The sequence below is a fragment of the Argopecten irradians genome, chromosome 6 (genome assembly GCF_041381155.1).
Source record: "Argopecten irradians isolate NY chromosome 6, Ai_NY, whole genome shotgun sequence".
In the NCBI taxonomy this organism is placed as follows: Eukaryota; Metazoa; Mollusca; class Bivalvia; order Pectinida; family Pectinidae; genus Argopecten; species Argopecten irradians.
Window position 1 is genome coordinate 9,026,746 of NC_091139.1, and position 27,559 is coordinate 9,054,304.

Genomic DNA, 27,559 nt, shown 5'->3' on the forward strand with positions numbered 1-27,559 from the left:
CAATGAATTTCAGTTATGACTTAAGTATCTCTTAATCATGTGTTATTGTTAAAATAAAAAAAGTAAATCCGTCAAAATTGTTTTGTGTTAACAGAAATTTATTTAACAGAATAAAAAAATTAAACAACACAACAAATAAAACATATAACATATGACACGATAATATAACAGGCAGTGTGTCTTGTTTAGAAGTAACAGGAGGCTCTCAGCCATACGAGAGTATGCCATCCCGGGTTTTCCCATGGTTTATCACTGACTGTCGTTCAATTTCTCGTCCATTAGAAGTATGAGGTTGCCATCCCGGTATTAATTCTAGGGTATATTAATGTTGGTCTTTTTATCCGTCGTTCACGCGTTAAACCTTTCAATTGTCTTACAAGGTAGGCGATGACAAGCCCATCCAGGAAAAGAATAAAGAAAACAGTACCAGCCACGGCAGCGAACATCCACGTCACAAAACAATTAGGTGATTCTTCTAGATCTAAACAAAAAGATTTATTATGATACATATAATAGTTTTAGATATGCTGTCAATATGAAAAGATACAATGTTTTCTAAAGAGACATGGAAAACTGTACACATATGACCATATGAATTCGAAATCACATGACTTCAAAGCAGTAAAGCTTTTTTTAATGCTTCTATCATATCAGATACACTCGTATTAGGCCAAGGAATTCCTTAACTTGACATTCTCAATAGGAAAGCGTTATAGAACTCAAGAGGAGTTATTTAGCTAAAGTTTTCCCTTTTAAAGTCAATGCCTTTCTACCGGGGAACTTTTTTTTTCTTCATATGAGTCGAATTATTTTTTATTAAAATTAAGTTGTCCACATATTCAAACGCTTAGGTCATAAATAGAGAATGATATATCACACATATAAAAACAATCAACATTACAACTGTAGTATTACCCGAATACCATCTATACGGGTACCTTGAGAATTTAATGTATCTAAAAATATGATGACTCAACTACAATTACCACAAGAGATCCCAGAGGGATATTGGGACCACCATAGAATTGTCTGTCAGATAAGGGAAAGAAAGGTCTTTTCTCTGTCTTTCTCTTCCTTGTTTATCAATTAAATCATTTTAAAACGTGGTAAAACTACATTTAAAAGATAACTCTGAAAACATCAAAATGTCCGTCCGTATGTAAGATTATTTTTCGATTACAGTACTAACGAGGAACTTTATTTTATAGGGATTTCCTATTAATTAGGACTATTGATGAAAATGGTGCTTGGTATGATAAGTAATAATAGGACTATTGGTAAAATATTTGTCCTCATGGTATTTAAAAGTGTATTCTCGATGATGAAATAGTAAGTAATCTTACTAATGGGAAACTGAAAAGTTATTGAAAAAATAGTGATTTTTTGTTGTCTTTTTGAATAATTTATAGGGACTATTTCTTATCACTTTGAACATGGCTGTTCAGGGTATATGGCTGAAGGAGGTAATTCAAATTTTAACTGGCATCTAATGTATGTTTTACACTGAAATATAACAAGTTAGATGCAAATATAACAATAAAAGGATTGTTAGATTGCAATTATTGGAGATATGAATGCAATCTGAATGTCAGATAAATGTTCATAGCATACAAAAGGTCGCTATTCTATTTATCTGCCACCCAGATTGCATTTACATCTCCAAAGATTGCAATCTAACAATCCTTGAATTCTGAATGAAACATATTTTCTAGGCAATTCCAGGCTAATGTAACGCGTTGTTCATTACTGTAAACCAACGTTCTTTCGCGTGCGTTTTATTTTCGCGAATTTCGCGATCCAAATAAATTCACGAAAGTTTATCTCCGCAAACGTCCATCTACATCATTGATAGTGATAGGAATGTCCAGTTAACTTTTAAAATCCGCGAATGTTAATCTTCTTGAATTTGTTTTGAAATGAAAATCGTGAAATCAAGTAGCCGCGAAAGAACGTTAGTTTACAGTAAATTTATTTCTATCAATAAAAAAGAAACAAATGATTACTACCTGTGTTATTGATATGTGTGCTGACGTCCTGTGGCTGGTATACATTTATTTTAGTCGAGGTTCGCACTTCCACCACTCCGTCTGCTGAGCGCTTCTGACGGGGCATGCACATATCCTGGAAAGGATAAAAGTTATCATCACAAACTGCCTCTATATTCTCCTACAAAAATAAATCTAGAATACACTTTCATCGAAATTGTTAGTATCTAATGTTATACAACTCACCGTGAAGCACGAACCTGATGATGACGTACAGTATTCAATGGTGACTATAAAGTTAACTTCAAAAGAGTCAGCAAATCGTCCTATTTCAAATACTGGTGAAAAGGCTATAAAAGGTGACGATCCGTTGGATTCTGTGGTAAATGGTCCCGATAGTGCTAATGCCTTTTCTGTATAATTAACAGCACATCTGAAACAATTATAATGCCAAATTAAATATTTTGGCATTGAAAAGACTGAACGATTTAAAAAAAAGTGACGATTTAAAAAAAAGTGACAGGACATCAAAGAGTTTGCCGTCCAAATTTGGTATATCAGTTTGTCATGTCAAAGGGAATGTGGTGGGGTGGAATATCGCTTATTACGAATAATATTTCAAACATAAGGTAAATTGAAAAATATAACATACTTGTGATGATATTAATCCTAAATTGACATTTGAAGAAAAATGTAACGAAATGAAACGCCTGTGGCTAAAGAAGTATATGCTTCAATTTACTGTCTTCTTAATAAATACTTGTCTGCAGTACCACTGTCATTAGAGAGGACTTCAGAAATACACTTACCACGACCGCGCTCATTTTATTATTGATCTTACAGGGATTAATGATGTTCCTTCGTCGACAGAGCATAAACGATACTCATCATTTGAACAGTAATTGGTGTTTAATCATGGATATATGTCTAATTTACACAAACTGAATATAAAATAATATATTTTGCTTTTGGAACATGCGCAGATAGTACTTCATTCTCTATAGGGCATAGTGTCACAGATGTATTTTGGGACGCAATAAATCATTTTTAATATTTTTATCTTGAAGTAAAATTAGAACCTCAAACTGTTCAATGGTAGTAATGGTATAAAGTAAGAAACTTTGTAATATGTTTTTGATAGTTGAAAAAAATCGTTTGGCAGCGGTGGAAAATCGTTAAATGGTAAATATAATTTGATAAAAAAAGGGGTGTCATACCAGCGCCTGTCTAAAATAAATATAACTATGAATAAACAATAAAATTATTTCAATTACACATACGTATCAGTGGACGATGTAAAAAAGATAAGGTGAAGCAAAAATAATTCACCCATTTTCGTCGATCATAGTCCGTCTTATTGGTTGAAATGTATCCGAGGGGGAACATATCAGATTTGTTAGTCGTACACCAAGGACGTCGATGTTTTCTGGAAGGAAAGGTAACCATTGAAACAGCTTCTAACGCTCTGTTATTGAAAAGCATAGTGGCGTGCATGTATTCATATTTTGGTCAGTTTCATATTGTATAAGGACAACAAATTCACGAAGGTATTATAGTGCAATGCCATTATGTGATGCTCTATATTTGAATACAAAATAAATACGAACCCAATAATGCCCTAGGATTAGTACCGTATGGGGATCTTAAATTTAATTTCGTGAGATGTAGTGGTTTTATATGCACACGAGGCTTTTGGTATGGCGAGGAACCTGGTGTTGGCTATGAACTAATTATTTAACAATTAAAGCTTTTTATCGAGTTTTATGAACATTTAAGAGATGTATTTGAAACATTATTTTACATTTGGATTGTTAAAGACAAAAATACCCACCGACAGCACTCGTAAAAGTCATGGTGAATTTGAACCGCACAAGGTCACCCAGGTAGGCTAAAAATACAGGACTGTTGGTATCTATGGAGACTATCTCCAATAATGTGCTCCTAGAACTGGTTAGATTCAGCAGGTCCACACTTCTGGAATAAACGTTACATATCTACCTAGATAATGTAAGGATAAAAGTGCATACTAATTATACAGCCATGCCTCCTTTTGCTCATAAAGATAACGTTTAGTAGAAACAAATAGACATGTAAAAGGTGTGAAATTTCAAAAGAAAAAAAAACCCACACTTATTACAAATTTTTGGTTACAATTCAGTGCAACTGCATGCATTAAAAACTTTTTTGTAAAAACAGATTTTCGCTGGTAAAACTTTTCCCCTATTTATTTAGTCGTATATTAATATTTTTATTGTCATGAAACATGCCGGTACTCTTTAAATGTAAATCTCAGTGAATTCTGCCATGACCTTATAATCAATCGTTCTACCGACAATGATAAACCATTCCTTCACTCCCCACCTCATAACCAATCCAGCTAAAATATCCAGATGTGACATTGCTCCTTCATCTGGCACGATAAATCAACAACGGAGTTACTTACCCGACACTTATACCGGAAGTTGATACCCATGGACTGATAACTCTTGTTGGATCACATTTGAACTCATACAGTCTATCTGTATAAGAAACTAGACCACTGCTAGCCTCAGAACGAATCTTAAGCTGGTACCACCCGTCTGTGGTCTGGGAAAAATAATAGGAAATAAATATTGTGATTACAAAACACAATTAACAACTCAAAAACAAATAAATTGTCCCATTTTGATCATTTTCCGACGCATTAATTTTGAAATAAACACATGTATGAACATGTATAAAACGTATGTCGGAATTCTGATGCATACTGTCAGAAAACTGCTGTTAAAGTCAATGACTGGTTAGGGCCTATTTCATTTTCATCACAACAATTTTAGGTCGTTAGTTTGTAAACGTTAAAACCACTTACAATAGTCATACCACATGGTGACGACGGGAACGTTTGGGTGCCATTAAAAAAAGTCATTCGTAATTTGTAAGTCAAACCGCCATCATCACTGGTTCCTGCACAGTTAGGAAGCTCATTTGCATATACTGACGTCACGATATCATATTTCCTGTCCAGTATAAAATCTACATGTATAACACTGCTGTTTTGATGATCTTCTAAACACAGGAAACTGGCTGTTAACAAAATAAGATAAATACATTATATTACTTTCCGCGGTTTGGATTGGTATATTATAATTACGTCCTATTAATAGCCGGGGTCATCAAGGATGGTCTATCGTGTATGTGTTGTTGTGTGTCTGTGCAGTGCGAGGTGCTGGAGTGAAAGACTATGGTATATCCCTGTCGTGTCTTTTTGTATAGTGGTACTCTTATCCTTTTTTATAGTGCTATATAACCAAAGCATACCGTCGAGGACGGCAAGGAACATACCCCATATAAACATGATTTACTATTACTTAAACTAATCGATAGTGTTAATTGTTATAATTGTAAAAGAACAGGGAAAATACATAGAAATTCCTGTCGAGTGTCAAGACCAGGAATCGAACCCGGGTCCCCGGGTAATAGAGACGATATTTAGCACTGTACAAATTACACCAAACCGCTCCTTTTACACAACTTTATTGTTCACCCATAGTTGTTTTTTCCTGATCTCGTTTATGAAACAACATTGTGCATTTTGTATAATGTGAGTTTTAAAATATATATGCTAGATAAATACCACAAGCATAAGATACAAAACACAAATTATTTAATTTCTTACATTTCGGATATTGAACCATGAAAGGTTGGTGGAGGACGTGTGAATTATATGTATTTATTCTAGCCCTTGGCAATGTCGATCAATCAAAGCGACATTGACAGGTAAACTACGTGAAGCGGATGGTCTCACATACTTTATATACGTTAAATCAAAGTTGATTATTTAGAAAACATGTGAATATGAGAAAACCATCCAAAACAGAAACCGTGATAGCAACACATGATAAACCCTAAAGTACAGCTGACTTACACGCCCTTCAATGCTCTCTTTAAACATGTACCTCAATTTAAATTCTGATATTTAGTTTGTTAAAGCGATAGCAGTTAATGCATTCAGGATGATAAAAATGATTAGTGTCAATCAAAATCAAAATTGACGTTTTCTGTTATTAAATATTCATTGCAAGCCATAACAACAAAAGTCTTTTGAGAAGTCTTGGGTAAACATGACTAGTTATTTATAAGAAACCTCTCTATGAATCACTTATGTTGTGTACTTTAACTGTACCCTATGCATGTAGTTAGGAATACAACTCCCAACAGTCTCTATTGACTAATTTAGCCTTTATAATCACAAAAACTCCACTCAGGTTGGTATTTTAAGTACCCAAACTCTCATAGCCAGCACATTCATTACTAAAATATATAATATTTTTTTTATCTGACTAAAGTATAAATTGTTAGTATATCTCCGTTCCATAGAGGATCTGACAACATACATTTGGGGTCACGATTTAATACCTTTTTACTCCCAGTATTCATTTCATATGCCTGTTCCGTTCCATGGACGAAAATTATATAAAAAAAATATAAATTATCCACGACATCATTTTTGCTTGATATCGATGTTATTAAAAACATCAAATGCGATGATGTTGTGTATCATTCTCCTAAAACATATTAAACTCTATACTCGATTTTACATATTTTGAAGACCAGAATATACTATGGTACGTTCATCTTTTGAGAATCATTCACATAAGCTCTAAAAACAACAGTTAAGAATTTTCTCCAAAAATATGGTTTATTTACATTTACATATCAATATATATATATTCAATTTTACAAAGACCACAGTATCATATTTTTGTTTTAATTATCATTCACACAAGCTGTTAAACTAATGTTAACCAAAGGAAGCACGTTGATGAGGATCAACATCCGTCCGATGTGATGTCAGACCAGACTTATTCAGTGCTTCGGTTTGCCTAGGATAAACTTCAACTGGTACTTTTCTCTGGATTAATTTTTACGTAGATATGAAGTTTGGTCACATAGAAGACATAGAACACTAACTCTGTGATTTCAGTTTGGTATTTTATGTTGTTCTTATGAGGTTAACGAGAAACATCCACACATCTAATTCTACTATTTTGATTTTAATTTTGAATAAAGTTTTCGTAGACTGACACTATCCTGTGAATGTTTTATTCAGCTAACCATATGCACCATGTCAATATCCAACATGTCTCATAGAATATATATTAATACCTTGCGAGTATTATTCTTCAACCGCATAATTAAAATATTGTTATACAAACTATATCAATTATGCATTCAGCACTCTCAGCAAAGATCAAAATGCAGGCAACCCAAATGAATCGTAAGGATATGTTATACTGTAAAAATAACAACTGAATAATAAAATAGTCCATCACATTCAAATAAAATAATGGTATTACGGTTGAATTTCCTTTAATGACAATCTAAAATATCAAATTACACATGTAGGTTTGCAGTTGACAAATTGCTTTCAGATGTTTGTGTGACAGCCAGGGCGTTCCTGGGAAATTCACACTTCACTTACAAAACTCTCATCCTCTTATAATAGTGTGCACTTAATTACCTTTTAAATTTTATTATTGTAAAATCCATGATACAGACTGATTTTCAAATGTCAGGCATTCTTTTTGCGCTGAATAATCGACAGAAAATACACTAGGTATGATACAATTTATTATCTAAAATCATTAGATATTTCAAGTTTGAAATTCACTTTCAGTTTTGAATATCAGAAGTACGTGTGGTGAAAAAAAATCCGTGGATGTTTCTTTTCAACTTACAGTATTCTGTATTTATATATTACATAGTTATCTACCCTTGTGGGTTGGGTAGCTATTAATGGTGACGTCATGTGATTGCAAGCATAAGGTCAGAAAAGACGTGAATTGCGCTCAGAAAATAATGACGTCACAAATACCTAGGTGAATCTGTAATATGCAAAACATATTGTCTACAACTTTTAAAATGACAAAATGCTCCTGAATTTTGAATCAAGGAACATACATTAAAAACTGTATTTTATTTCAAATAGTTATTATATTTCAGGCATAGTTTTAATTAAGAAATAAAAATGAAATCGACGTATTCATTAAATTTTGCTCTCAAAGCCAAACTATAAAATGTTCAAGGCGTTAAATCAAAGTTTCCTGTTATTGTTGTGAACCCGACGATTATCGGCTTTATTGTTAAATAACTTATTTATATTTTCTAACTGTAGAGCAAAGTGAAATTATAAAACATAAATTATATAAATCATTGATAATATGTTCCTTAAAGATCTACTACCTTTCCGGAGTAAAACATCATCATTGGTAACATCAGAAAATATATACCGATGACATAAGCTGAGGTTAAAACACCAAACAAATGCAAGAATTCCTGCGTAATACATGATTGTACAGTGGAGAGTCATTTCGCCGTTTTGGCGCTGTGAAAGTCAACTACCGCGCGGAATTTAGGACACGGCGGGTAACATAACACGTAATGAAAATTAACATTTTATTAATTTAATCAAATTTTTCAGAAAGTGAAAATACGTGTAGTAGTAACGGTGAGCTACTCTAGAAAATTATCGATCTCGTTTTTCATTACCATTTTAAAAATTAATAGCCGTTTCGGGAAGGTAGTGGGCCTTTAATCAATCATTGGTATCTTGCATTATAAGTAATAATGCGTTTTATACAAAGTTAGTATTTTTAGATATTATTTGCTCTGAAATGAAAAAAAAATAAATAAGAATAACTAGATGTTTAGTAACATTTTGTAGGATACTATTAAGTCTACTGATTAGAACTAATTATAGCAAACCCCTTCATATTTTTACTTCTGAAAAGTCCTCATACACTATTGACAAAGCAGTTACAGGTTACACTATAGTGTTACCTATCTGTGTGGCTTCCTGTGACGCAGCAGGAAGTATTGTCTGTAACGAAAGCAAAATTACATTAGGTTAAATTGTAAATTATATGAATATAATATATGATAGGTGACATATAATATTTTTAATATGAGATATTCTTATTTAGGTTCATACATCATGTAGTAAACAATAAGACAATAGTAATGTTTCTTACAAATACTTCCTACATTTCTACAGGTTTTTCACTGTCATACTATAAATCGGAGGAAGTCATAGATTTCCGATTTAAAAGCATCGAGTCGACATAACTAATATGATAGAAATTAACGATAAAAGAATTTTATATGTAGAAGACACTTTTCAATCGTTTTTGATAAGTTGTCTTTGTAAATTAGATGTGTAAAATATTCAACTTACCACAGACAACAAAACGAAAAGACAAAGCGAAGAAATCAACTACAAGAAAAAACAAGAATAAAAAAAGATAAAATAATGAGAAAAACAGTGTTTAAGAATATAAAATCAGTTGTCAGTCATTGCGGGTAAGCATTGATTTTGACGTCAAATATTTGCCAGTGCGACGTCATATTTTTAAGAGAAAAAGACGTGAATTGCACTCACAAAATAATGACGTCACAATCGATACCTTCCCACAGGGAGATAACTATGTAATATTCAAAGACAGCATATGAACAACCGAAGTCAGTTTAATTTTTATAGTGTTTTATGAATAAAAAAATATATCATTTTATGATCAAATGGGATATCTTGCAGCGGAATGAATGATAATTAATGTCCAATTAGTAATGTATGTGTTTTATAATCAGTGTGCTTGTTAAAATTATACCTTATGCGATGTTATGCGCTGAAACATGTTATAAACGATGATATGATTATGAGGTAATTAACATAATAAAGAAATCAACATGTCTATGTTTAGTCGTAAACTCTATATGGATAGTGTTGTATGTTTTTTATGTAAAAAAACACAGACACAATTTTGTTGGTCTTTGGATGTTTGTTGTGTACAAATTAATTTGGGAAAAATTTATGCATAAAAAAGTTAAAAGACGTACTAAGACTTTATCCCAGGGTACATCACATTTTTAGATAAGATGGTGGACAATAAAAGCCATGATTTTCCTATAAAATCATTTAATGGTGTATTGTTAGAATGATTTATGTATTCGTATATTTAATTATTTCGTGATGTGATCACGTGCCCGGATCTTAGCTTTGTAAACATTATGTTTTGTAATATCAGTTTATGGCCTGGGGGAGATTTATGTTGGGCCGACGTTATGATTTTATAGAGGGTGGGTTACGTCTTCGTTCGTGATACGGACACAGGTGTCGTGTCGAATTACTGCCGCGCAGGATTGTCATACATCACGGCATTACAGGTGTTACAGACATATCAAATGTACGAATATTCTCTAATTAAAGTTTAAATTCATAAATACTTATGGACTTGGTACAATGTTTTTTTTTGCTATATGGTCTAATACATGTGTCATAAATAGACCAAATGCCATTTTCTATCAATTTTCTAGTCGTTATGACGTAAATGACGCTATTGAACTTACAATGAATTTATATTTTGTGCTATCGTCACTGATTAAAGGCGTCATAAATTTGTCGTATTATCATAATAAGCTGTACCTTATTTATCATATTGTCATCATAAGCCGTCACATATTTGTCGTATAGTCATTATAATCAGTTATACATAATTTGTCACAATGTCATTATAAGTCGTCTATAATCTGTTGTATTGTCATTATATGCCGTACATAATTTGTTGTATTGTCATTAAGCCGTACATATTTTTTCGTATTGTCATTACATGACTGAAATAATTTGTCGTATTGTCATTATATACCGTACATAATTTGTTGTATTGTCATTATAAGCCGTACACATTTTTTCGTATTGTCATTACATGACTGAAATAATTTGTCGTATTGTCATTATATGCCATACATAATTTGTTTTATTGTCATTAAGCCGTACTCATTTTTTCGTATTGTCATTACATGACTGAAATAATTTGTCGTATTGTCATTATATACCGTACATAATTTGTTGTATTGTCATTAAGCCGTACACATTTTTTCGTATTGTCATTACATGACTGAAATAATTTGTTGTATTGTCATTATATACCGTACATAATTTGTTGTATTGTCATTATAAGCCGTACACAATTTTTCGTATTGTCATTACATGACTGAAATAATTTGTCGTATTGTCATTATATGCCATATATAATTTGTTGTATTGTCATTAAGCCGTACACATTTTTTCGTATTGTCATTACATGACTCAAATAATTTGTCGTATTGTCATTATATGCCATACATAATTTGTTTTATTGTCATAAAGCCGTACACATTTTTTCGTATTGTCATTACATGACTGAAATAATTTGTCGTATTGTCATTATATACCGTACATGATTTGTTGTATTGTCATTAAACCGTGCACATTTTTTCGTATTGTCATTACATGACTGAAATAATTTGTCGTATTGTCATTATATACCGTACATAATTTGTTGTATTGTCATTATAAGCCGTACACATTTTTTCGTATTGTCATTACATGACTGAAATAATTTGTCGTATTGTCATTATATGCCGTACATAATTTGTTGTATTGTCATTATGAGCCGTACACATTTTTTCGTATTGTCATTACATGACTGAAATAATTTGTCGTATTGTCATTATATACCGTACATAATTTGTTGTATTGTCATTATAAGCCGTACACATTTTTTTCGTACTGTCATTAGATGACTGAAATAATTTGTCGTATTGTCATTATATACCGTACATAATTTGTTGTATTGTCATTATAAGCCGTACACAATTTTTCGTATTGTCATTACATGACTTAAATAATTTGTCATATTGTCATTATATGTTATAAATAATCCGTCGTATTGTCAAGATGTCCCGTAAATAATTTGTCGTATTTTCATTATAAGCCGTACATAATTTGTCATATTGTCATTATAAGCAACATTTCTTTTTTCAAAACATCAGGAAGGGGTTATCAAAATACATTACATATAACACATTTTTACAAGGAGAGAACGCAGAAATCAATACATCATCAACTTATGTGTATGACGTATCGATCCTGTTAGCTTTGGTCATGTAATTACTAATAGAGCTGATTCATTAACAACAGATATTATGGCATTTGACAGACAACGCAAATGAATATGTAAAGGGTATATACAGAACTTGTCGGTAACAGCTAACTCATCTTAATAGATTGATGATGAGAGTAATGAGCACCGTAGCTCACATTTACAAACGACAAACGTTTCATTTATGAAATAATAATTTATTTTTCGTTATTTTCATACCAAATTTGACATTATGATTGGCCTATTCATTTTTTCATACCACTATGAAATATGACGGGAAATTGCGACGTTGTCTTTACGTCGCAATGGAAACATTGCGCGGATTCCGCTGGATTTTGTAACACATTTTGGCGTTACAATTCTTAAAAACGAGGTTGATGAAGTTATATGATAAAATATCTTAAATCATATTATTTTCTTATGGAATTTCATGAAATTCGTCTCGAAGGTTTTAATCTTTAAATTTTAAATTGAAAAAGCAACTTCTAATATTTGTTTTATAAAACATGACATTTTAGAGATATTATGTATGAAATATACATAGTAAATTGAACTTAGGACTTGACCTGGAACGAATTTTATTGGATTGTCCGGTAGGAAAATCCATTGTGACGTCATGATACATTCAGTGACATGACATCACGATACAATGCTGGCGTGACGTAAAGGCTGCTTTGACTTGATTTCCGTAAACCTTTTATACATTAAATACATTTATGCTTGCTCCACATAAGACTCAAAGACAATATGAATTGAAATGGCCATCTTATAAAGATGACAATTTATTATAAAGAACCATATTATTATATTTTTCAAAATTTATCATGTGGAAATACAACTTTTGCACAATATATTACAACAGTTTACATCCTGTGGTGGGGATTCCACAGAATTACGCCACACAGCGAGCTAGATGAAAACAAGTTCGCAGCCCCTCCAAAAGGAGATGCATGTTTGTAAAGTTATTTAATAAATGTTTTTTCAAATTTGAGGTTTAATATCACAAACGTGGTCTACATGTTTGAGAGAAAAATAATCATCCACTCGAAAATGAAGCATTGTTGTTTGCCAACTCAGTTTAACGCGTTACAATTGTAGGTGATATCACAATTATATCATTAATCAAAAATACGCTACGGGAATTCTTTGTCCATGTTTTAGTTGTTGAAGCAATTAAAATCCGGGAAAGCAGTTTTAGTGTGACGATTTGCTTACAACAAATATAGCATTTAATAAATAATATCTGCCATTTCATTATCCATATTTTTTCGCTAAAGATAGATGTGATCTATTAATTTGTGTGAAAATGTACAAAAGTAGTTAAAAAGGAGAAAAAATAACTATCAAAGTACTGATTGTCAATCATCACATATTTATAAGTTACTTATCTATATTTAATTGTTCTGGTATTTTAAACACAAAAACGATAGGGTACTGTTTAAATGTGTACAAATCGAACTTCTTAGCATGCATGTTTTGAAATGTAATTTAATTGTTTATAACTTGAAATTCACCTACATATGACATGTGTTAACCACCAATAACCAGTATAGAAATGAAAATAAAATTTCAATCATTAAATGTTAGATTTTACAGAAGATAACAACATTATATAGAAATGTTAAACAAATGTCACAAAAAAACTACCTGGATAACAAAAAGGTAAATGTATTACTTATACTCCACCATGCGTTCTGGTGGAGTGAAGTCGTATATAAATGTAAATTTTATAATGAATATAATTAATACTAATACTGACTGCATAACAATTTACATATTCTGCTAATCTTTGATAAGCAAAATACTGATATTTCATTTTATTGCCATTAAAAAAACTGTTACTAACACATGCGGGTCAGATTAAGCTTTAACTAGTTTTATGCATCTCTAAGGTCTATTCCTAGATGCACAGAGTCCTGTGAAAAAGCCATCAATCACGATGTTAATTTTCTAACATAAATCATGTTTTAATAAAGGAGATAGTGTAAGGTGATATGTAATGTATAAATCATTATAACATGGCTAAATTATATGGTTTTGTGTATTTCAATAGCGATTTGATATTCAAACATTATTGTAAACTGTTAGACACCCGAGCGACTCAATGGGTCGGTCCCGATTACGTTTGCCATTAGTGTACAGTGTGTATGTAATGATATAATGAATATTATCGCCATTTTACGTCAACTTTAAACGCGGTTGATGAAAAATGAGCGCGATTTAACGCGAGTTCTTGATGGAAAAAAATACAGAATACGCAAATTAACACCTGCTTGTTAAATGAATTCGTTTTGTTTTTCGAACAATTTTTCTGTCTTAAAAGTTTCCTTTTATTTGCAATAATGAATATTAATGATATCTCTAAATGATACGCTTGGACAAAATAAAACATTATTTGTTATTATACAAAATAACGTCAAGGTAGATGAGTAAACTTCGACATAAGATTGAAAAATGATGCTACTGCAGATCGATTAATCATATTCAAGTATATTCAATGGTATTCAAATATATATCTGGCAAGCTTAAATATCAATACTTAAAAGCAAGCCCGTAGTTACGCATTTAGCAGACAAATGCCATAAAAACAGACAAACAGAATATAAAAAACAGCAACTTTTCTCTTTTCCTATAACTGATTTGCTCCTTTCCACGAAAAAAAATCCATGTCGGTGTTAGTAGAATTGCATTCATGGAAAGATACGAAATACACATTATTGATTATTTAATTCGAATCACAGTTTCAATAAATAACGTGAAATTTTAAAGTGATATTTCACTCAACGTTAACATGACGTTTGCTTTCCTTACAACTTTACGGTTCCATCATATTTGAGTCGGGATATTATCGATAATATTAAATATTATTGGTTTTACATCAATAACAACCTGTCAAAACATATATCTATGTAATAATTATTACAATGAATCTAAGCTACATATATTTTGCGCTACCTTAATATTCTTTTTTAAATTTAATGGACATATAGTAATTTATATGGTATTTTAATGGTTTTCTCCCGAAATAAAAGATGTATTAGGCTATTGTAAGGTAATGATATATTGACTTTTATTTAGTGCGTTGTGCTACTTTGTGGTATTATGATGCTAACTTATTTTTTGTGATCTTTTTTAAGCAATGCAATGTAGGATTTTTAAAAAGTATTTTGAGAAATTTGTATTAATGATTTTTAATGTACCTTTAGTATTTTTATATTGATCATCTACAACTCTTTCTGCTATATGTTGACAGTTTCTTGCAGTTATGATTCCTTTAAATATTTTATGGTATTCTGTGATAATCTGATACCTATAATTTCTTTGATCACGCAACTTTTAAAATCAAAATGTATCAATCACAAATTATGTTATGAAATTTTTTAATTTTCAATAATGAAAAAAAGAAAGATGATGTCATAAGCTATTATAACTTGCTTAATAACAACTACCAAACCTTGAGATAATGGATATATCTACTTCAATTAAACGACATTTTGAATTTCTTAAAACTTATGACCTAACTGTAATACGATCGGTTCTTTGATTATTCTCATTCCAACTACAGTCTATTTCGTTAAATTTGAAGTTAGTCTATTTTAGAGTCAGTAAATAAATTTCAGTAGTTCAATGTTTATTTTAAGAATATATCGTCTTTTGTTGTCATTTAGTTAAACAATAGAGAGATGCACATTTTATACGTACTACAAAAGACGAGATAAATATAATAATAAAAGTTAAGATGTGTCATCATATTTATATTTTATTTGCAGCTTTTCTGTAAAACACTCAATTTTTATAAGCGATTATTCGGTACAAACCACTAAATGTCCATTCGTTTCTATCAAACAAAAAATTGGATACCAGATAATACAAGAGTACGCTGTGTTTGGCCTTTTAGAATTAATCGTTAAACAGGATCGAGGGAAGGGGTTGGGTGTAACAGTAAGGAAAGCATTTTAAAATATATATATTTTTGTTGTATTACCAATTTTTTACTCAATGAGAAATTGCGTATCTCCGGAACTTTTTACAAAAGGTATTGTTTCATATTGTCTTTTCTATTCGATCATCACATAGTATGCACATATATATATATTCGTATTGTTTTAATGCAATTAGTTTGCAGGAGCATGATTATGTTGTTTCGAGTAATTAGCTTCATTGATTTATAAAAAAACCTAGATCACATTAGACTTAATTCATTTACATTCTTTAAACATAAGACATATATGACAAAAATCTTGTTTGAAAAGAAAAAGACGAATTTTTGTCTAACTATGATATGGTACATTCTGAGTGTCCTTACTTTTAATTTACTGTTTTCCTGACGCGAGTAGATCATGTAAACAAAACGAAACGTGACCACAAACACAACATACTTTTCATCCCTTCCCTAGGTAGACTTGTCTTACCTGTGGTCCCATTTCTCCTTGTATGTATCCTCAGACACCCCAGAATATACCAGGTAAGATGAACACTGCTATTTCACACACAGGTACGCAGAAAGGTCATGGAAGACTGCACTCAATGATAACTTATATCGTCGTCTAAAAGACATCTAATATACCTAGAACCGCCCCCTGTATAAGACAGACCATGCCTTCTTCGTTTTGATAACTAAAAGGCCAGGTGTTAAAAATCTGACTCTCTGTTGGATCTTATTTGTTTAATCTCATTACTTAGTATTGTTCTGTTTGACATTAATCATATCATTTATCTTTACAAATCTACATCGAAATGGATTAATGAATAAACATTTAAAAAAAATTAAAAAAGACATCATGGAATTATCATTTTCAAATAGCTTTGACATTAATACAAAACATGTAAAGGGATTTGTTGGATGTATGGAGTCGTGAATTGTTTGGCATAAAGTACTGAAAGCTGGTAATTGTTTTACCTAACAAACTGTAGCTTGTGTAATCCACACGGTTATCGGTACATGTATTATTAGTTTAACGTCCTGTTAACAGCCAGGGTCATGTAAGGACTTGTCATGGTTGTTCGTGGAGGAAAGCAGGCGTACCTCAAAAAAACCCACCGACCAACGGTCAGTATATGGCATTCGAACTCGCGACCCAGAGGTTGTGTGGTAATATGCCGATACATCATAACCTCTCGGGCACCGTTATGTCAAATTACTAACATCTGAAAACCCATACCCGTAGACAATAACCCCTATATTTTACTATAGTTATTTTACAACGGTCGTGGAACAAGTTCTAAAAGCACACTTGGTCCTGATAGTACCGTGTAAGAAATCGTAATGGAAGAGAAATTTTATCGGGAATTTGAACCCCGGTTGTGCTGGTGAAAGGCTAGTGCAATACCGCCGTACCATTTGACCACCCCAATGCTAGCATGTGTGTAGACATTAGATCATATTATCATTATCATCTGACTTGAACTTCAGGGTATCAGCCTGTAACACTATTTATTAATGCTGTTATATATTAAACCGTGAATCGTAAAATAAGTAATAGAAGGGGAGTAACTGTCTGATAGATTATCATATGAAATACTCTATGTCAGGCTTTTAGTTCTGATTTCGAAAACCTTTTTGGTATGCTGCATTTTTTTTACCTTTTCAACAATGCACATCAAAAGATTTGATTGATCGAATACCGGAAAAGCTATGTTTTCTTTGGTGATCGGCGTCGCTCCTTTGTAATGTTTAAAATATGAGTAGTCCGGTTTTATATTTAATGGGATATATATATATATTATTGCCTTGTTGAGAGGGCATTATTGCCTCATAGTATTGTCGAGGGATGGAATAGTGCCCTCGCCTCCGGCTCGAGCACTATCCCATAACGAGACAATACTATGAGGCAATAGTGCCCTCTCAACCTGGCCATAATGGGTTTAGTACATCACCCTCACACGAGACCCGTTTTTATGTCATTGTAACAGAAGCACGTCAAGCGATACCTCGCAACGCTATCTTCATTTCCACACCACGTTATTACATTAAAAGTACAACATATGCATTTTCGCAGAAATCTGTGTTTCTATGAAACGAGATTCAGCTGCATGAAGATTAAAGTAGATCAATATAGAACATGAGTAAACTGTCTTCTGTAGAAAAGCAACATTTGATTCCATCCCCACACACAACACGTGTCCGCCATTTTGACGTCTTGGTCGAAGCGCAACGTTATAATGACGTCATGTAATGGTGACGTCGTTATGTTGGCACATAGGAAACTGTTCTTTTCGCCTTTCCCATATGTCCGAAAACCCACAGCTGCTTGTGAACAGCACACGTATCTGATAATAAGTTATTTATTATCGTATCTGATAATAAGTTATTTATTATATAATCATGGACCCACCAGAATGCCTCAAGACCATTTTAAGACGATGGGAGGTCTAGACAAAAAAAAAAAAAAAAAAAAAATAGAAGAGATTTTTGGTTTCGGTTTTCGTCTCCGTATGATTTATTGGACTCGTAATTCTTTCTCTATTGATAAAACCAAAATCGAATTCTTCAGAAACAGAAATTAAATATGGAAATGAGATAGAGATTGATAATGGTGAAAAATAAATAATAAATTGTTTCTGAATGACGTGGAACGTTTTTGTTGTTTTGTTTTACATGTATCAATAAACTTAGAACAACTAGGAAAATTATCGTAGCTCACGCTGGTTCCAGGAAAGGTTTGCGTATTAAATCTCAAAGTTGGGAGGAAGACAACTATAACTTACAACTATAATTTTTTTTTTTATAGATTTATACAATTCAGATAATGAATATTACAGTATTGGAAAACCATTTCTGTAAAGTACCGTAATGGATGCAATTTTAGAATCAATTTTAGGAAGTGTGTGCTATCGATCTTCGCAACATATATACCAACTATCGTTGTACATGTTTATTATTTAATGACATATGCATTGCCCATCGTTGACAATGGATTTCACTAGTCTTAAATTCATTCTTGTTCATTTCTGATTCTAGAAATAACTCTAGATCTAATGTTTCAAATGTTATCCCGTTAAAAGGAACTTTTAAATCGTTAAAAGTGTGTTTAACGCGTTAAATGTTAACGCGTTAAATTATCTCGTTTCTGACATGAACGGCCTTTCATAAAAGTGACACTTGAAGGCTGATGATAGACTAGGGGTGGATATGATGACAGTGATAGAAACCCCTGTAGGTGTTCAGGGTAGGGTGGTAGTTCAGGGGTAGATAAAACGACAATGATAATAATCCATAGAGGCAGTTAATAATTCATGAGTTGATATAACGATAATGATAGTAACCCATTGACACTAAGGAAAGTCCCGGAATCGGTATAACGACAGTGACAGTAACCCCTGGAGGCGGAGGATAGTCTGGAAGTTGGTAAAACGACAGTGAAAGTAACCCCTGGAGGCCGAGGATAGGCTGGGCGTTGGTATAACGACAGTGAAAGATAACGACAATGAAAGTAACCCCTGGAGGCCAGTGAATGTCATCCGTCAGGGCAATAAGGCATCAAGGTATCCTAACGATGCAATTGGCTTCAACTGAAATCACGCGAACGTGGAAAACAACACACACAGCCATATAAAATAACCACTTCCTACCTGATACCTGCTTAAGAACACGTGTACACGTGTGTAGTGTACCCAGGTGTGATTGATGGGACCGCGAATACTAACCACATACGTTAAGGAATACTGTGTGAATTACAAGTGGCATTTACTATTGGCAAAGGTTTGAAAGACGTGTATATAATCCCAGCGTTACACGTCAGTAATGGGCATTTGCTAAAATTGGTAAATCCAAATATAAAATATAACTGAACTTACCGGTCAATGATAATTACAGAAAATATACGCAGACATGCAAGTTATTCGCCAACGAAAGGAGACAGGGACGAATAATGTTCAAGGCAGTAAGAAAATGGCCGGTTTGGAAAGGAAATATTCCTCTTCTACAGAACAACATGGCAGACAAGAGAAGCTGTTTGGATTTTCGTTTACTGAACTGGCATCCTGGAATTCGTTTGTAAAGTTAATGAGTCGTCCCACCGATCCGGCCGCGCTAGGGGTACTGAGATTTTTATACGGTAGGCGTTATATTCCTTTTTTATAATTTCATACAGTTCCTCTGGTATTTTTGTTACCCTACTCTAAATACCTACCGATTTAAAACTATTGGAAATACAAAGACTTACAATGTGACTTTTCCCCCTTTTATTGTCATTATGGAATTTGAATGTAAATACTCGTTGTTATTTAAGACTACTGTATTATCGTATGTAATGCTTGTATCTATTCGAATAATATGCGAACAAAAATATCGATGAAAAAATCCGACAGTTATCAATATTTTTTTCTTTCGTTTTTATTCGAGAATGTTACTCATTACAGTATTCTAGTCTGGTTTACTGATCGTGTTCTTATTATTTTCGTTTCCAAAATCTATCCGTTTCTTGATTCTATATTTTTTGCACAATTACAAACCTTTCTACCATAATCTTAATTGATACAGAGTGATGTATTTCCAGGTATACTATTGATGATTGACACCTTAGAGAAGAAAGGGCTAGGGACTATGTCGTTTAGGAAATGGGAGAAGTGTACATTTCCAGTACTGTATTTTCTCAAGCCCTTACCACTGGACTGGATGTACCTAATCCACTTCATTCTGTTTATAAGTGAGTGTACGAATAAAAGTAGGCGAATCAACGTTGCATTTGTTCATAAATAAGAATAATTCCAGTTGTTTGTTGCATAACTTCTCTTCTCATACAATGTCAAGTCTTTGTACTGAAGGTTTAATACATAAACACTAAATACCATACAGAAGAATGCAACTGAAGCAATCCTAAACTTTTACGAACTGCTACTGTGAATTGTCCTCTAACTGATGGCATGCATGTGTGAAAGTGTTCATATAGAATATTTGCACAGACTAGGTTCATCTTATTTGGCACCAACTCGTATTTTTCACATTGCTGCATTGATAATGAAACAGAAGTTGTAATTGCGTTAATTTCACTTAATGCAATATCAATTTCTGTGCAATAAACATTTATATTGATTGTTTGTTCTAACAGCTACCATCGGAATAGCTCTAGGGTTTATGTACCGATGGTGTCTAGTCATCTTTAACGTCATCTACTGGTATATACATCTACTAGACATGCAGAAATGGAATAACCATAGTTACCTGTTTGGTCTTCTCTCATTCCTTCTACTTACCGCCGACGGTAACAGATATTTGTGAGTAGCGCAAATTATACTTCAAATTATCATCTGATTTTTATCAATCAGAATATATTGCATTATTACGTACATGCATCTTAATTAGAAGAAGATGATGCTTTTCATCAGGTTGTAATTCACTTAATAAAGAGGCTGACTAATTGATTCTTTTAAAAGATAGAATTTAAAATTTCATAATGTTTTTTTAAGATGTTAATACAAAGAGAATTATATAGAGAATAGATAACAAGCAATTCCTATATTAGCCTTCTCCCGGTAACTACATGAATAAATGTACAATACAATGTACAAAAATCCACAACTAGACAATATATGTAGTATAACATTGATGATAACGATTAAACAGGTTGGAGATCCTTACAACTATTGTCAGACAATCCATTGTACATTATAAACGTTCACACTTAGTTGATAAGTCTAAAATGTCACACAATGTCAATTACATCTTATATAAAGCGTCTGCTACCTCTTAATGCCTTTATTCCGGTACAACTCTCAATAATTTTGCATATGAGTTAAAGCATTGACTACTTTATTAACGGAACCTAAGATATTGAAATCTTCATATAATCTAAATGCTCAGTCTTGATGAAAATATTTCTATTAATCACGTGTGTGCTAGAAGCTTGTAGAAATGGTGTCATTGAGTATGTATATGGACATCTTGTTTTACAGGTCAATCGACAGTATCGTGTGGCCAAAACTTCGTAACCAGGCAGTACCGTTATGGAATTATACACTATTTAGATTCCAGGTAAGTAAAATGATTGGGTTTATTTGTAAATAACTATTGTTTCTTTGTTTTCATACTAAATCTGACTTTCTGATCGGTCGATATTTTTCCCCAAAGCGAATGTTGCGAAAACGCGATGTTTTAGTGGCGTCATATAAAGATGTTGCGTATTGATTTCACTTGAGAAATCAATGGCATAATACATTAAACGTACTTCATTTGTTTTGAAGCAGCCCTAAAATAGTTATTTGTCCATCTGTAAACGTCTGCAAACATTTTTTTCCGTATACGCATGTACCCATGGAGTTAAACAAATTTAAATTCAATTCTTAAATGTATATCTTTACTATCGAGTAGATTTAGCGTGTATGATGTAGAAATGTGTGCTACTTTATTCATCTGGTCATGTAACCATGTATGTAAAAATAAATGTATGTTTCGAATACTTTTGTTATCAACTAAGCCAAGCATAACAATATACACTGATACAATCCCACTTATTTTATAGTTAACATGGACACAACATTTTCATACGTCTTTGCAAATAATATCTATATTCCATGCACGTAAGAATGTCGTATTTCTAACATGATGGGTTTTTTCGAAGCCACCATTTAGGCAGACAGTACATTAATTATCGAATCGTATATATGCGTATATATAAAGTCAAGGTGCATATGCTTTGTAGGTATTTTTGCTGTACTTTTTCGCTGGGATAAAGAAATTGGATGCAGAATGGCTTTATGGTTACTCTGAGAAAGGCTTGTCTAAGCACTGGGTGTTCGATGTATTCAGGTAATAGCTGGACGTATGCTCTGTTGCTTATATTTAAACAAAACAGCACTGAGAGACAAACTATATATGTATATGATTACCTTTTATTTAGTCCATTTTACTATAGCGTCGTGCAAAGAAGTTTTGTTTAAATAAAAAAAACGTTTAAATTAAAAGCAATATGATACTTGAATAATGTCCATCTATAGACTTATTTCTAATGGAGAGGATGGTAATTCATATTTTTTAAAATTAATAATAACAATTTTTACTTTAAGTATTTTTTCTTGGCTCCAAAAAACGTGTTTGGAAAAAAAAAATGACGAAAATGTTTATCGACAAATTTTTTAAAAGCTGGGGTAAACTTTGGCAAACTGATAAATTATAAGGTTGATGTTTTTTACATTCTATAAAAAAATCTGTTTCCTTTCAGACCTTTTCTAAGCAATGAAATGATAGATTTGTACATCGTCCATCGCTTTGGTTTCCTACTCGACCTGACCCTGGGCTTTATCCTCTTCTTTGATAAATCACGGAAAACTGGCATATTGATGGCCTTGTCATTTCATGCAATGAATTCACAGATATTCTTTATAGGTATGTTTGTTTTGTGTATAATTCAATATTTGTACAAAGTCGGTGTTAGTCAGCTCTATACTGTCATTAAATCTTTCAGGCAACGTGTTTATCGGATCTATACTGTATACTTACTTATTTTCGCAGATACTTAATTTTGCGTTTTGATACTTTCGCGGAGATTTGAATTTGCATTCTAGACTTCTGGAGTTCTACCGTTTCACAGATATTTGTATTTGCGATCTAGACTTCTGGAGTTCTACCGTTTCGCGGAGATTTATTTTCGCTTATTCTAATCGCCCGCGAAATCCGCTAAATTATATCGCCAGAGACACTAAGTTCATTTAGAGTAATGCAATGTTTGTCAGCGTGTCAGGCAGCTTTTCTTGCTCTTCTTTCATTCAATATTTCACGAAACGTCCTTGTCAAAGGTAACATTTTTGAGTTAAAGATACAATTTTGCTAAAATATTTTTTAGATAATATCGTTTTTGCTTATTATCGCATCATAAAAACAGTACACCGTAGCTACAGCATCAAATATATATAAGAAGCCAAAGCTGAATGGCCTATTCGGAATGAGATTTCAAATACATGACATACTTAGAAGTAAAATAGGAAAGTAAAAATAGATCATAGCGTCGTATATATTCAGGGATGGTCATCAATTAAAAATTAACAAATTCATTATCATTAAAGATATCTGAATATTTTTTCAGGGATGTTCCCATATATTGGAATCGCTACGGTTTCTATATTTTGCTACCCTGACTGGCCAAGAAAAGTCATGAGCCGGATTTTATTTTGGAAAAGCCGTCCCCCTGTATATCTTAAATACAATCACCATTGTTTGTATGGTGACGATGGGAAGGCTTATAAGGTAGGAATAATTATTAACCTTAATGAATTTCAATAAAATCTCATTCATTTATAGTAATTCCGACTAATTGCAAATTAGATAAATTTTACTACGATAAGTTAACTATAGACAGTGCACAAAGCATTAAAAATAAACGAAATTATAAAATTAGTTCTTACAAAAAAATCCATTCATTTTGCAGAATGATTATGATTGATTAATTTGGCACATTTATTTTCATTTAAGGAAAATGGTGATCAAATGATACACGTGAATGGGCGTAAACAGAAGGACACCAGTAAATCATTACGACCTGGAGCCTACCATGTATTGTGTACGGTGTTTGTAATACTGTATATAGCAGAGCAGATCTTCCTCCCATTCTCGCTGGGTATACTATTCAAGGTAAATATCATCGTAATTAAACCTTACGCAAACATTACTAATTAATCCATTTTTTTCTTTTTTTTGGGGGGGGGGGGGATATTCTAGGTAGATATTGTAATTAAAATTTATTGTTTATGCGGACATTAGTAGTATATTTTTATTGACATGTCCTTACATTTAATGATTATATCAAGATTTCGGTATTTATATATATGCAAATTATTGCATGCAGATCTAATAAAACGGTCGTATACTGATGTATATGAGGTCTTAAACAATAAGATTCTATATTTTAAGTTTTTTTTAAAGATGACCATCACTTGTTCTGTACTGTATAGCTGCAAGTTTTAGTAAGAGTTATTTCAGCTTTAGTATTGTTTTTACTAATTTCCACGAATTGTAACACCAGCGATAAATGACGTTATAAAGGCATACATGCAGTATCGTATCGATGCTGATATAAATAAATATCAATACAACGTTACATTAATTTAACTCACATTTTGTTATCACAGTAGTTATCTTTTTCAAGTTTCCCACCCAGGACGCTAAAAATGAAAGAAATAAAGGGGCGTTTAATAGAACCAAATGTGTTCAAACCTATTTTGTCATGAATGTACAAAGTAAGCAATTGATCATTTTGAAAAAAATCAATAAGATATCTACAGTTTTCATATTTCCAGCCTGCATTTAATTTGAGGCGTAAATGAAGTTGATGCCTCAAAAAAATTGAAAGGCGCTTATACGGGCACTTATTGGGTCGAATACGATAACTAAAAAACCCATTTATTTTAAAATATAAGAATGCAGTTTTCTCTGTTACTAGGGGCTAAAAACATGGGGTGGAGAGCTTTACGGCTTTACATGGAATATGATGATTGAGAAACATATAGCAGACGTGTCCATCTTTGTAAAAGATCTCGAGACTGGCGAAAGGGTTGATATGTCACAATCTGTAAGTTATATGTAATATGTAAAACCAAGACATATTGTGCATGCTTGATGATTAATATTGTTTTAGTAAAAATCAATATTTTAAGCTAGTTGTAGACGATAGAAATTGTCTTTTTTACCATATTGTTATTATACCGTTCTGTGTTTCAGATAACAAAGCTAGGGGAAGACTAGAAAAGTTGTCGTTTGTTAACGAAAATTCGTTGTTTTTTCCGTTCTTTGTCTTAGATGACAAATCTTATTGTAGGTTATAGAAGTTGATCTTTGTTTATGAGATTTTAAAACTATGCTGTTCTTTGTTTCAGATGTTAAAGTTCGGTGTAGGCAATAGATGGGCATATACACCAGTGATGCTCACCCAATTTACACAATGCATACCGAAAAGACTACAAGCACAAGGACATAGCAATTTCGCAATCAACTACGATGTATGGTTAGCGTTAAATCATAGATTTAGGCAAAGGTAATGTCAAGTGAATATCCTATAATCTGTCTAATAATGCAGAAGAAAATCAACTATCCAAAGTTAGTTATATCATATATAGATATAGGTATATTGTATCATATTTTCTTACACATTTTTTTTAAACATTTTTTTATTCAACATTGCATGTAAATATCAATATATGTTCCTATTTCCATATTTCATGATTTTATTTTTAAACAATCTAACATCTCTCTCTCTTTATTGCGAACCATCCATCCAAATCCCCTTAATATAAATAAACGCATTTTTAAAAGAAAAAAATATATCAAGAAAGACAATTCTTTGTGAAGTAAAATAAAAAAAATAAAATAATCTATATTAAATGTGATCAAACATTTTTCACCAATTCTGTTTACTCTATAAATTTCGACTCTTTATTGTTTTCTGCAGAGTTGTTGACCCGAACAAAGACATCATGACCGCTCGATGGAACCTATTTGAGGACACAGATTGGTGGATGCCAGTAACAGAGGGGTTCTGGGAAATGAGGAAAGTGAAAAATCGTATGCAGAAAGAAAAAGACGAAACGACAACAAAATCATACATAGCTGACTTTCCGGGTAAGAAATGTGGAACATTGAAGGCCTACTCTTGAGCTACACATATAGAGTACATTAAAATCTGCGTTAGTGGCCATCTCTGTACAAAGACCACCCGTTTATTAAGATCACTTTATCGAGGTCCTAAAATAGTAATTTTGCCCTGTGTATAAAGACCACTTGGCTAAAAGGACCATTTTGCTTTGATTCCTTTGTGTGGTCTTGACAGATAGGTTTGCCTGTATATTAAGTTATTCTTAACGAATGTAGGCCACGGAATATCGATAACCACCATAGATATTATTAAATGATGTGTTATTTCTAGACATCATGAATAGTTGTTGTAAGCAAGACTTAAATATAAACTGACAACGCACTATTAAAAGAGCATTATTATCTCTGACAGGTTTAATTTAAATACAGTGACACTACTAAGCAAACAGTTTTATTTATTTATTGGAACTGTATAGTTTTATTTTCTTTACAGGAAACCATACATCGTTCTCCATAAATGATATCAACGCTATAAATTCTATGGAATTGCTGAAGGGCACTGTTATATTAGAGACCATTGGACAAGCAAATGTCACTTTTGAAGCTGGGGGGAAAGCCGAGGTAGGTCTTGAAGTTTATTTTCCACATATTTTTATATATCTTATATAGGTCTGGTGACCTTAGTAAAGTGATATAAAGATCAAATTCTGCGTTTGAATACATTATTCGTTTAAAATGGCCAAGTTCGTACAGTAGAACCATACACTCTAACTACATTGCAAATTTTAACCGCCGTTAGATAAGTATGCAATAAATTGTGTCTCAGTTACTATCTGGAAAAGACTATAAGTAAAGTATAGAATGTATTGTGTTTCAGTTGCTCTCTGGAAAAGACTATAGGATCCATACTATATAATGTATAGAATGTATTGTGTTTCAGTTGCTATCTGGAAAAGACTATTAGATCCATACTATATAATGTATAGAATGTATTGTGTTTCAGTTGCTATCTGGAAAAGACTATTAGATCCATACTATATAATGTATAGAATGTATTGTGTTTCAGTTGCTATCTGGAAAAGACTATAGGATCCATA

General features: G+C 32.4%; 2 protein-coding genes across 2 annotated transcripts; one reads left to right on the forward strand and one right to left on the reverse strand.

Moving 5' to 3' along the window:
• Positions 1-89: 89 nt before the first annotated feature.
• Positions 90-16,460, reverse strand: LOC138324912 (uncharacterized). Its single transcript, XM_069270148.1, has 10 exons — positions 16,354-16,460; positions 9,199-9,237; positions 8,805-8,844; positions 4,834-5,048; positions 4,429-4,571; positions 3,817-3,959; positions 3,315-3,411; positions 2,232-2,418; positions 2,007-2,121; positions 90-481 (listed from the first exon to the last, which is right to left on the reverse strand). Exons 1-10 carry the CDS (start codon positions 16,363-16,365, stop codon positions 279-281), a joined length of 1,194 nt encoding a protein of 397 aa, XP_069126249.1. The 5' UTR covers positions 16,366-16,460; the 3' UTR covers positions 90-278.
• A 3,312-nt stretch (positions 16,461-19,772) lies between these two features.
• LOC138326189 (vitamin K-dependent gamma-carboxylase-like) lies at positions 19,773-27,489 on the forward strand. The gene is made up of 13 exons (XM_069272317.1): positions 19,773-19,998; positions 20,440-20,589; positions 20,992-21,157; positions 21,836-21,914; positions 22,582-22,688; positions 23,101-23,264; positions 23,962-24,122; positions 24,348-24,506; positions 25,315-25,443; positions 25,748-25,905; positions 26,320-26,489; positions 26,956-27,083; positions 27,466-27,489. Exons 1-13 carry the CDS (start codon positions 19,773-19,775, stop codon positions 27,487-27,489), a joined length of 1,821 nt encoding a protein of 606 aa, XP_069128418.1.
• Positions 27,490-27,559: the final 70 nt, after the last annotated feature.